Source organism: Schistocerca serialis, chromosome 4 (assembly GCF_023864345.2).
Source record: "Schistocerca serialis cubense isolate TAMUIC-IGC-003099 chromosome 4, iqSchSeri2.2, whole genome shotgun sequence".
Taxonomy (NCBI): Eukaryota; Metazoa; Arthropoda; class Insecta; order Orthoptera; family Acrididae; genus Schistocerca; species Schistocerca serialis.
In genome coordinates this window covers 845570666-845584114 of record NC_064641.1, presented here as the reverse complement: position 1 = coordinate 845584114, position 13449 = coordinate 845570666, and the positions used below count along the sequence as shown (strand labels likewise).

At 37.9% G+C, this 13449-nt stretch overlaps 1 protein-coding gene across 3 annotated transcripts in view; it reads right to left on the bottom strand.

Moving 5' to 3' along the window:
* The window catches only part of LOC126473471 (mismatch repair endonuclease PMS2), a 143344-nt gene that overhangs the window by 83111 nt on the left and 46784 nt on the right, over positions 1–13449 (bottom strand). For all 3 annotated transcript variants that reach the window (XM_050100544.1, XM_050100545.1, XM_050100546.1), the window contains one exon: positions 5601–5801. In XM_050100544.1, the coding sequence (XP_049956501.1) occupies positions 5601–5801 (201 nt within the window). The remainder of the gene's footprint in view (positions 1–5600; positions 5802–13449) is intronic.

Here is a 13449-nt window from a genome sequence, read left to right as displayed (position 1 = left end):
ATGCTTTACCCATTTTTAATGCAGAAAGATTCTTCAGCTGATAGCACTAGGTCACTATGTACAGTGAGTCACTAACATCACATATCTGCCCAGTTCAGAACTCCAGCGTGCCCAGTTAGTGTTGACACTAAATCATACGTTTAAAGGTATTTATTGTCAAAACTTGTGGAACTAACAGCACAGTTCTCTACACTCTGAAATGATGGAGGAACGATAAAGTAGAAATTTCTCAAATGTAAAGGGAAAAAGAAGTTGTTTCTCCTTCTCCTCCTCCTTAGCTTATCCCGCACTAGCATTGTCTGCTTGTTGACACATGTGCCTCCATTTGGATCTGTCAAGGCTTCTCCATGGGTGGCACTGATGAATTCCATATCCTTCTTGATACGATCCATTCATCATGTCTTGGGCCTGCCATGAGGTCGTCAGCCATTTATATCCAGGTTCATAGCTGTTCTTGCCATCGAATCTGCGCATGACATGTCTGTATCACCATAACCTGCTTTCTCCTAGTTAGTCTGAGACTGGTGCAACTCCAAGTCGCCATCGAATGTCGACGTTTATTGCATGGCCATATCAGCTAAGCCCAAGGGACCATTGGAATGTATGAATTTCCATCACGTGAAGAGCCTGCTCATGCTTCGTTGTCGTTGACTAACAGTCCAAGCCATAAAGTGCGACTGGGAATATTACAGACCTATAAACCTTTGACTTAATGCTTAAAGGTATACAGCGATCACAAAGGACACCCATCACCTGCTGCCATTTCATCGAGGCTGTATTAACAGATATCCAGTAGACTTTCACCATCACTGATTATAAGTGAGACAAGATAGTTGAATTGCTCCACTTTCTTCAGATCTTCTACACCAATTCTGATGGTCCCATTGATTTCAGTACCACACTCTTTGTAGTCTGTGTACTTGATATTCAGTCGGAGGGCAAATTTACAAAGTCAATTCCATTACTATGTCTGTTCATGGAGGTCTTCACGGTGTTTGTTTGCCAGTAAAACATCATCATATAAGAGTGACCAAGGGTAGGTTGACTACAGGTCGTATACCACAGTGTCCACACAGAGGATAAACAGCTGAGATGACAGTGCTGAATCTTGATGTACTATGACACTAATATTAAAAGGAGATGATGTTCCCACTGCACATCGGATATTACTGGAGACATTTTGATACAGCAGTTGTACCCATTGGATGTAGGCTTCAGCGACATTGTGAGATCATAATGCATGTGGGACACAGTCGAAGGCCTTTCCAGATCTACGAATGACATATGAATATCCTTGTTCTTCAGAGGTGTTTCTCAATAAGTAACCGAGAGGCTTGAATGGCATCTGTGGCTCCAGTTCCTTTGATAAACCCAAGCTAACTTGTGTGGAGCCTGGTGCCTATAACCTGCTCAAAGACCTTGATGGTGTGACAAAGCAGTCAAACTCGTTGATACTGCAAGAATTCTGTCACATCACATTTTCCATTCCAGACTGGCACTGTGACACTAGTTATTTGTTTATGACATTTATCTGTGATAGAATTTTATTATATTCCAATGGTTTAAAAGTGTCTGATAAAGGTTTTAGTTACTCTTCACATAAAAACAGACACTTTTGTTTGTGTGATGGTGATGGTCTGAAATATTTTTTTTTTTTAAATTATCAATATGTAGCTTTAAGTGTACAATATTTTTCAAAGATACAGGTTTTAGGAAGGGAAAGCCTTGTCATCTCCATTTTATATGGTCATTCCATTTCATACCCCTACAAATGTGCTGTCTCTTCCTGCCAAGAAATCCTCAATCTAGTAATAAATTTCAACAATATTATGACAAGGAAAGTTGCTACTCACCACATAGCGGAGATGCTGTATCACAGATAGGCACAACAAAAAACTGTCACAATACAAGCTTTCAGCCCACAAGGCCTCTGTTGAAAATAGATGACAGACGCGCGCGCACACACACACACTCCTCCCAGAGGCTGCAGTCGCGTGTGCGTGTGTGTGTGTGTGTGTGTGTGTGTGTGTGTGTGTCAAAAATAGATGACACACTTGGACACACACAAAAGGCCTTGATGGCTGAAAGCTTATATTGTGACAGTCTTTTCATTGTTCCTTATCTGCGACTCAGCATCGTCATATGGTATCAACTTCCTTTTCATAATATTGTTACATTCCATCCTGGATTTTCCACTGTTTGATTTCAGTCATAAATTTCACTTGATACTGCATATGATTGTAATTTTGATAATAACCATATGGGTGGCACTGAATTAAATACTTTTTGGAAGTCTAGAATTACTGCAGGTACCTGACTGCTTTGATCCATAGGATTCAGGATGCATATGAGATAGCACAAACTGTGTTTCAAAGGACTGATTTTTCTTTTTTTTTCTCTCTTCCATGAGAATTCGTATGGAGGCCGTTCTGTTTAAGATACCTCATCAAATTTGCACTCAGTAAATGTTCTAAGCTATATTGAACAATAATGGAAATTCCTAGATGGAAAAAAGCATACAATAAAGGAAAGGCAATCACTTACCTACAATGGACCTATGCGTGGTGCACAGAGGCATCAAAATCTTTTGAGCTCTTGCTCTCTCTCTAGCAGAAGTACAGACATTCACAAACAACGACACAGACACCCAAACATACACTCCCACAAAATAAATGTCAAGAATACTGGACAATAGTCTGGAGGGCAACGTCTGTCATTCTTCCTGCAGATGAATGTGACCTGTGCTTCCTTCCAACTACTGGATGCAGGTTTCTGTTCCAGGGATCAGTGGTAGTTTATGATTACAAGAGGGGCTAACTCATCCACAAGTTCTGTGCTGAAGCCGATAGGGATTCCATCGTGCCCTCGAGCTTTGTTCAATTTTAGCAGTTTCAGCTGGTTCACAATGCCACTGACAGTAATACCTCTATTATTCCTCTTTGCAGTGCTGTGTGAGGTAACCTGGGACAGTACTTCTGTATCTTCCTTAGTAACAGAGCATTCAAAAACAGAGTTCAGAATTTATATTTTTGCTTTACTACCCTCAGTTGCAGTTTCTGTGTCATCTATGAGTGCCTGGGCACTAACTTCCAGTGCCAATGGTAGCTGAATCACATGAAATTGATTACTCCTTTTCAACAGTGTGCTGATAGTCTACAGCAACTGTCACCATCGAAGACATGACATAGGTGTTTGTCATCAGTGCAGCTTCTCGATGTACATCTATGGGCTGGTGATGGTCCCACCAAGCACAGTAGAAGACTCTGAGGTAAGTGGAGAGATGTCCATCTGTTCTTGACGAATGTCCACATAATATACATATCCTAAGCAATATCCATAATTATGGTCAATACTTCAGTTGTGTTAACACCACTGAAATAATGAAAATGTTTACCTTCGTCTTGAAGTGCCATATGTGACACTTTTTCATCTTTGTCATGCCTGTCCAACGTTTATGATGGTGATTTTCCATGTATTCTGCCATCTATTTTATCTCATGTATACTACATTGAATCTATCCTTCTCCTACCACTGAACTGTAAATGTGCCTACCCCATTCTCTCTCTCTCCATCCCATCTCCACAAACATGCAACACTTCACCATTTTTTTCAACCATTTTTTCATTATAATCAGATCCTGTGTTTCTAACTTACAAGATGTGATTGGAAAGTTTTAAGAATGAGCTTGTAATTGTACAATGGTGGTACTTACATGCTACTGTGATGCATCTCCTTCAAAATAGTCCCCTTCTGACTGAACACACCGACTCCAACAGTTTTCCACTTTTGGAAACATTCCTGGAAATTTTTTTCCTGAAGTATGTTAAGGATGCTCTCCGTATTTGCCTGGATGTCTTCAATCAAGTCTAATCGCTTCCCTTTCAGTGAAAAGTTCAGTTTAGGAAACAGACAGAAGTCCACAGGGGCCAAATCAGGGAAATATGGCAGTCGTGGAAGCACAGGAATTTTGAATTTGGTCAAAAATTCGACGATGGAAAAGGCACAATGAGCCAGAGCATTGTTATGGAATAGCACCCAACTCCTGTCTTTCCACAATGCAGGCCTTTTCTTCTGCACCTTTTGGTGCAAACGCTCAAGGACACATTTGTAGTATTCCTGGTTAATTGTCTGTCCTCCAGGGGTAAATTCATGATGCACAATACCGGTAGAATTGAAAAAAAAAAAAAAAAAATCACCAATATTGTCTTCACCTTCGACCAACTTTGCCGTGCTTTTTTGGTAGTGGTGAAACTGGAATCTTCCACTGCGAAGACTACACTTTGGTTTCAGGATCATGTCCATATACCCATGATTCGTCACCTGTAATTACCCTATTTCACAAATTTGGGACATTTTTAGTATGATTAATCAGTTATTGGCACACTTCAAGTCAGTATTGTCTCTGGTCATTTGACAACGCTTTTGGAATTAATTTTGCGGACACTAGATGCATGTTCAGATCTTCAGTTAAAATTGACTGCACTGCATAGAAACTTAAATTGAGTTCATCAGCAATCTCCGTAATTGTAAGTCTGTGATCAGAGTGCACTAAGACACAAAAAATTTCACAACATTTTCATTCATTTTGGAGGTGGAAGGATGACCGGACTGTAGTTCATCTTCAAATGGCCATTTTTAAATCTGTTGAACCAGACAAAAACATTTGACTGGCTCATACAATTAACTCCAAAAACTGTTTTTAATAGATCATAAGTCTCAGAAGCTGATTTCCCAGTTTTAAAACAAAATTTAACACAAACTCGTTTTTGCCTTTTTACGTCCATTTTCACACAGACAGAATCCAGCAACAAGCCCTACCAGACCCACACTCAACCAACTGCCAGAATGAACTGAATAAAGGAAACAGTTTCCTGTCAGAGGGCATTCAAGGACAAGGCAACGACTCACTCCCCACCCCGTGTACCTGTCCACCAAACCAGCAAGCAGTAGCGGATTCTTTCTTAAAACTTTCCAATCACACCTTGTATGCACATCAAATAGTTGAAAACCCCTTTCCAGCCACTTAAATTAGTGTTTTCGTTTTTTCCCAAGATGACTTCATGTGCTCCCTCAATAAGGCAAAGTCTGATTCCTTCCTCCATTCACATACAAAGGCACTATTGCTTTATCTCTCATGACTGCACTGTCAGCAAGACAGTATGGTCATAGTCACCTTCAATATATCACAAACAGTTTGATATACTGTTGGCTGTATGGATCCAATGTCTAAAATCATGAAACACACTGCAAACTTGCTTCTAAGAAATATCTACAATCTCTCACAGGGACTAAACATGACTGAATGAAAACAAACAAACACGAAGACAAATGAGGAGGAGGAGTAGGTGGGAGGGATGGGGGAAGAGGAGGGGGGAGGGATGGGGGAATAGGAGGGGGGAGGGATGGGGGAATAGGAGGGGGGAGGGATGGGGGAAGAGGGATCTGTATTCCAATTTCAAACACTAGGCAGACTTTCTGATGCCAGTTGCTACTATACATGAAGGATACAACTGTACTTAGAATATGATAGTGCATATGTTAAGATATTTATTGTTAATGATATTTCATGCTACTTAAAAGCAAGAAACCACACATCTTACCTGTGCTGGCTCACATGGCCTAGAGTTCACATAATAAAACTGTCTGTCAGGAGCTGATCTGCCTTCTCCATGAGAGCATGACGATACAAGGCCCTCCAGTGTGAATGGGTAATCTGCATCAGCAAGTTTTTCAGAGAGGCCTAAGCTCTGCAGAATTTCTACACTTGGTTTTACTTGAGATAACTTCATAAGTCCATGAACCTTTATAGAAATAAAAAGGACAAGATATTTTGACAATAAGTAATCCAATCAATTGTGGCATTTTCCTCAAAGTGACACAGTTTTATTATGAAACAAAATTAAAAAAAAAAAAATTTCTTATCTTAAGATTACTTGCATTTACAACAAAATTCCCAAGAGTTAAGACTGAGCAATTTGTACACCACATGGCATAATTACTCTACTGCCAGAAAATGAAATAAAAAGCAACACCAAATTACCATTACTTTGTAAAGAGCGGACATGATGCATTTGTTATCAATCACTATTAAAACTAACAACACTTAAATATTGGCCACTATGGTAACACAATCTCACATGAAAGTCTTCATGTCAGATTTGCAATCAGTGGTATGACTTAACATACTAGAATACAGTGTGAATAAAAATAAGCTACCTGATTTGAATCATTTGTATTTATCAATATAAATATTTTACCAAAAAGGAACAAGTCACAACATAATCACAAAATCTTACAGTCTTTTGCTGTGTTTTGGTACAGTATTGCTCTATAATCTGATTATAAAATGTTCTAAATTATGATATAGCGGGTATGCTAGGAAGGAAGTGTGCCTTGATAGAATGATATGGCCTGGAGTTTCAGAAAAATGCCACTAGATGCTAATATATGCACTGATTGTGTCCATAATCTCAATCTAAAACATTATGGTGTCCATTCAACTGAAGATATTTTTGCGTGCTGCAGTTGAACAAGGTGAGCAATGACTGGGATCTAGCGTACTTTTTGTCGGTGTCCAAGGATTGTTCCATCTGTGGCAAAAAACGTGTATCATTGGTATTGCCAATGTGAAGAGAAAGTATTTTTGAGTGACAATAAAAGTTCAGTTTGATTTCATACTTCTAATTGGGACGAAGCAAGCTGGGATAATTTTACTTCCCCTCTTGTTTGCCATCTGCCTCCTTAAAATTCATTTTGTTCTTAACTAATTACCAGTAACATATGCGAGTATAATTTGCATTTTCATAAAAGAGAAAGGTTGGCCCTCAGTTTTAAAGAACATAACACCAGATCTAATCTTGTGCTTAGTTTTATGTATGTAATTGATTTTCTAATTTTTTTGACTGTTCCTAGTTAGTATCTTTTGTTATAGGGTGAAATCAGTTATTGTTTCGTAACTTAAATTCTGTTGTTGACTTATAAACAAATATAAATTCTGTACTAATTATAAACATTTGGGAGACAAAACAATAGCATTCTTTAAATATTTATTTGGCTCTATTCGAAAACATGTTAGCAAAGCCACCCTTAATTAATTCCAAAGTAATTAACAGTTTTGTCAAAAGTATTGTTTGCATAATGATATCTGTTAATTTCATCATTTAAACAAATAATTGGCCAAACTTGTAGTAGAAGAAACTGTTAAAGGAACAAATATTTCGACGTATTCAGTTAATTTAATGAGTTAAGTTTTAATTGTAATTTCTGTAAATTTAACTTCGAACAATGTGTTGTTCCAGTGCCTATTATTGTGTGGATGTATAAGGGCCCAAGCTTTGGTCACAAGACAGTCAGTCCACGGCCGAACTTCAGACGAGGAACCTGTTTTGGTTAGATCAACAACAATGCATCTGTGAAATAAGTGTAACACAATCAGGTCATGTGTTAAAACAATGACAGTATATGCTCCATATGTACCTTTCTATTCTTCACGAACTGTGAACTTTATCATTAGGTTTTTACTGCTCATAGAGGTTCAATAGTAAACTATTGTTGCAGTATGTGGAAGTTTGCCTGCAAACTATTAATGAGGCTTATCGAAAGTTAAACAATAGTGCACTGACCATATAACTGTATATTATTGGGGAGTTGTGAACAGTGAAATTAAAGTACTATGAAATGTAAATGTGCATCTGTCAGCTACATCATTTACAGTAGACAGTACTGCACTTCCACCACCTATTTTTTCAGCCAATACGTCGACACTGAGGACAGCAAACGAAGAAATAAAGGAGGCAAACTGGCACATATGGTGCCTTGACATGAGGAATATTGTACATAACCACAATAAAATAGGACTCGCGAATTTTGAACAGTGAACTCAACAGCGGTTTACAGTGCAGCAGTGCAACAGCCAATCAGCACATGGGTGTCAGGCCACAGTAGGACAGCAGCCAATCAGCGAGCGGGTTCTATGGAAGCAGCCATTGAGTACAGGAACAGCCAAGTAGCATGAAGGTGGACACAGTTGATTGAGATAAACACAACGCCTAGCCAATAGAATTACAACTCACAGCAGACGAAAAATCGAGATGACAACTGCAGCAACAGCAGCAGCAAGCAACAGACGAGTGATTAAAAAACAAGATAATTTCATAGCAAATGCTGTTTTGTACTAAGTGATACATAATAAGTGGACTTAACGAGCAAGACAGTGTGACTGAGGACAAAACTGTAGGGGTTAAGTTGTTAAATAAACAGAAAGACTTAATGAAGACTGATTCGCAGAACAACAGTGGTAACAGAAAAGTGGAAGCAATGTTAATGTATCTAGAATGAAATTTTCACTCTACAGCAGAGTGTGCGCTGATATTAAACTTCCTGGCAGATTAAAACTGTGTGCCGGACCGAGACTCGAACTCTGGACCTTTGCCTTTCGCGGGCAAGTGCTCTACCGACTGAGCAACCCAAGCACGACTCACGCCCCGTCCTCACAGCTTTACTTCTGCCAGTACCTCGTCTCCTACCTTCCATACTTTACAGAAGCTCTCCTGCGAACCATGCAGAACTAGCACTCCTGAAAGAAAGGATATTGCGGAGACATGGCTTAGCTACAGCCTGGGGGATGTTTCTAGAATGAGATTTTCACTCTACAGCGGAGTGTGCACTGATATGAAACTTCCTGGCAGATTAAAACTGTGTGCCGGAACGAGACTCGAACTAGGGACCTTTGCCTTTCGCAGGCAAGTGCTCTACTGACTGAGCTACCCAAGCGCGACTCATGCCCCGTCCTCACAGCTTTACTTCTGCCAGTACCTCGTCTCCTACTTTCCAAACTTTACAGAAGCTCTCTTGCAAACCATGCAGAACTAGCAAGCAGAGAAGAATATCGTATGGAGCTACTTTTAAACGTTAGCCAATTCTTTATGCTGAAAAACATGATAACAGAAGGGCAGGAAGAGAGTTCAATGTAGCCGAGAGTAATGTTCGCTTATGGAAGAAACAGAAATTGGGATTATTTGCTACTACTGCTTCCAGAAAGAAATTCACTGGACCTCGAAAAGGAAGACATCCTGATGTTGAAGTAAATGTTTTGGAATTCGTCCGAGAAAGGAGGAAGAACGGGCAACCTGTGACCAGTGACACCAAAATAAAAAAAAGCAAAAGAGGTGGCTGCAGCTTTTAATATAATGAAGCAAGAGTTTAAGGCTAGCCGGGGATGGGTTGATAGCTTTATGAAATGAGCGGGCTTATCTCTGTGATGCCGTACAACAATATGCCAAAAGCTTCTACAGGATTTTGAGAAGAAACTTCAAGAATTTCAGCGGTACGTTATCACACTTCAGAAAGGGAAGAATTTTTGATGAGCCCAATAGGCAACGTTGATGAGACTGCAATTTGGTTTGATATGCCATGCAATTACATGACTGATGAAAGGGTACAAAAGAAGTTACCATCAAAACATCTGGGCGTGAAAAACAGTGTGTAGCAGTAATGCTGGCAATCACAGCATATGGAAACAAACTTCCCCCTTTTTTAATCTTCAAGCAAAAAACAAGCCCCAAGACACCAAAAAATTGAAAGCTGTTCCCGGATGACATCATTGTTCGGAATCAAGAGAAGAAATGGATGGCTGGAACTTTGATGCCTGACTGGCTCCAAAACGTGTGGGAACTCTGTCCTGGTGGGCTTTCCAAGCAACCATCAATGATCTGTCATGATGCATTTTGTGGTCACCTCACTGACGACGTAAAAAAGTAGATCCACAGCCTACCCAATGGCCTTGTTATTATTCCTGTATTACAACCCCTGGATGTTAGTATAAATAAACTTTTCACAGCTATTGTTTGAAATAAAGTTACCATTGTAAAATAAATTTCAACAACACAAAAACACCCTACCAGTGATGTGCCAAAATTCCGTTTTTTTATTAATTTAATTTTTAAAATTGGTATGTGCATTACATTCCATAGCACATTAGATTCTTGTAAATACAGTATATACCATAAATCCCTCAAACAAACAAAAACATAGCCAGAAGAAAGCACAGGTCACATCCAACTACAAAAAGTGTAACAGAAGTGACCCACAATACTACCAAACAATCACATTTCCTTAACCTTTATATGTGTTTGTACTCCTGCCGCCACTTGGTGCGTACATTATTTTTCTATCCAGTTACATGATATAAGCCATCACACTGACGGCCATCTGTTGTCAGCTGCCATTCTCTTCAGTTCTTGTAAGATTGCACAGTTTCAACCTTAGGCCATTCTCAAGTATCTAAAAGGAAAGTGTTATACATTGGATACATTAGTGACACCTGGATTTTGATGTAGGAACAAGTCATATCTGTAGCTATACTAGGTGCATTGTAACTTACTTCACAGATGATTTTTTAGTAGTAAATTATGCCATGTATGCCACTGCTCCTATGACTTCATGTTATGCTCATAAAATAAATTCAAGATGTTTTACACTATTTTAGGAGCAAATTACTTTCAAGTAGTTGTTGCGAAGCTCTTATATGTAACACCTATGTTTTAACGTACTTAACACCAGGAAGATTATAACTATTTTACACAAATTTGTTAATTAGCCTGCATATGCTTTCGTTCTCAATTATATTTAATTATCATTCATCATTGGTGTAAATATGACTGTATGTAATTTCTTTAAAATAACTTGTAAATATTTGTTCTTTTACTGTGGGAGCACATTTGAAACAACAGATATAATTAAAAACAACTTTCTCATACATAAGAAAATCACTCAAGTAGACATTTGTGAAATAATAGAACTTGCACAATTAATCACTTCCTATAATTATTTCTCATTTCAGAACAAAATTTATCTCTAAAAAGATGGAGTAGCAATGTGCTCATGCCTAGCAGGTACATTAACTGATGTTTTCGTAAACACTTAAGACGAAATTTTTTTTAAGAAGTTCACTCAAACAGCCAAAAAAGTCCTTTATTACTATAGATATGTCAATGAGATTTTAATCCTATTCGATGGTACAATAGATGAGAGTAGTGTCGTGCATTCACAATTCAACAGTTTCCTTCAAAAATTAATTTCACTATCGAAAGAGAAAAAAAAGAGCATAAACTGTTTGGAATTAAAAATTCCAAACGAAAAATCTTAACACATATTCGATATTTTTTGTACATCAACAACAACAGACATAATTATCCACAATCAGTCATGCCACCAGAGAGCACACAAGCTCAACTATTTTCATTCTATGTTACATAGATTAAACAACTTACCACTGAAAAAAGAAAAAATTGAGAAAGAACTAGATCTTCTTCGAAATGTAGCAAAAAGTAATGGTTATCTTAAAAACTTAGCAGACACATTATTCAAAAAGAAAACCAATCAAACACATGCCAGTTCCATAGATGAAATAACTTTAACCAGAGACAAAAAAGAACCAGAGAAAAATAAAGTTCTTGTATGGCCATATCTAGGTATATTTCCAACAAAATCACTCGATGTTTCAAGAACACAAAATTATACTCCAGCTACAGTACCACCAACAATCTACAATGATTATTGAGACACATATCACCAAAATCAGAACCATTTTTGCAATCAGTAATTTACAAAATTAACTGTGAAGAAGGCCCAAAATTTTATTTAGGACAAACGGGAAGAAAAGTTAGTACACGATTTAAAGAAAACACGACAATAAGCGAAAATAATCCATCTACATTTGCTGCACACTTAAAAGACACCAACTACAAAATACCTAATGCAGATGGATCACTCCAAATATTACATAAGTTACAGAAAGGAAAAATCATGGATGAAATGGAAGAAATTGAAATTTACATCCATTTAAAAGATCAGTGAGACAGAGTTTTAAATGAGCAAAACTACCTGTGAAATGGGAAATTCCTAGACAATGTTTTACCAGTTCTACAGCAAAGCATTACAGAACCGCAGAACGTATAATTATCGCTACACACATTAATAAATATAACTGTACTGCGAAACATCACGCAACCATAAAGCAGTTTTTACTCGTCTCTCATAGTTTTCCGTATTGTTTCATTAGAGTACTGGAATGGATTTTATACATAAGATCTTTGTACTAACTATTCAAAAGTGATATGCTCCCACAGTAAAAGAACAAACAAATATTTACAAGTTATTTTAAAGAAATTACATACAGTCATATTTACACCAGTGATGAACAATTAAAATTGAGAACAAAAGCTTATGCAGGTTAATCAAAAATTTCTGTAAAACAGTTATAATCTTCCTAGTGTTACATACTTTCAAACATGGACCTTATATATAAAAGCCTTTGCAACAACTGCTCGAAAGTAACATGCTCCTAAAATAGCGTAAAACATCTCGGATTTATTTTATGAGCATAACATGGAGTCATAAGAGCAATGACATATATGACATAATTTACTACAAAAAAAATCATCCATAAAGTAAGTTATAATGCACCTAGTATATCTACAGATATGACTTTTTCCACATCAACATCACAAGTGTCATTAATGTATGCAATGTATAATGCTTCCATTTTCGATATTTGAAAATGGCCTATGACCAAAATTGTACAATCGTACATGAAATAAAGAGAATGGCAGCTGAAGGCATCTTTCAAAAACTTCATCGCAGCTGCAGAGTGTGTCATACTGAAAATTAGAACATATTGTGATCTCAATCATAATGAGCTATCCTAGACAGAATGACATGTTTCATGCCAACCAGCATGGATTCAAAAAACGTTGGCCACGCGAAACCCAAACTCGAATGTTAACTAGATGACATTCTGAAAGCCATAGAATGAAGTAATCAATTGGATGCAGTATTTCTTTACTTCCTAATAGCTGGAATCAGTCAACCGATACAATCACCTGAGTGTAACAACTTGTGGGAGTGATCACATAAGGTCACAGTTTGGAGTGATCACGTAGGTTCACAGTCCTTGGTAAAGCTGGAGTAACCACGCAGGTTTACAGTCCGAGCCAAACCAAGTGGCAGATCTCAGTTAATTGACAGTATGCTGATAAGATGCAATCAGTCTACAAACAAGATTGTTTAGGAGATTCTCATGTGATGTGTCCTAGAATATTGTTAAAGTATGTGGGACCCATGCCAAATAGGACTACCCTGGGACACTGAACACATACAGGGAGGAGCAGCACAGATGCTGATAGTTTTTTTACCCCATGGAAGAGCATTACAAATATACTGTATAATCCAAACTGACAGGTGTTTAAAGGCCAACTTGTCTCTCAAAAGCCTACATTCAAAGTTCTAAGAAACAGGATTAAGTAACGAATCTAGGAATATACCAAAGTTCCCTATATACCACTGCCATAGGAACTACAAAGACAAAATCAAATAATTTAGAGTGAGCACAGAGGCATTTAAGCAGCCATATTAAACACGCTCCCTACACAAATGGAACCAGACAAAAAC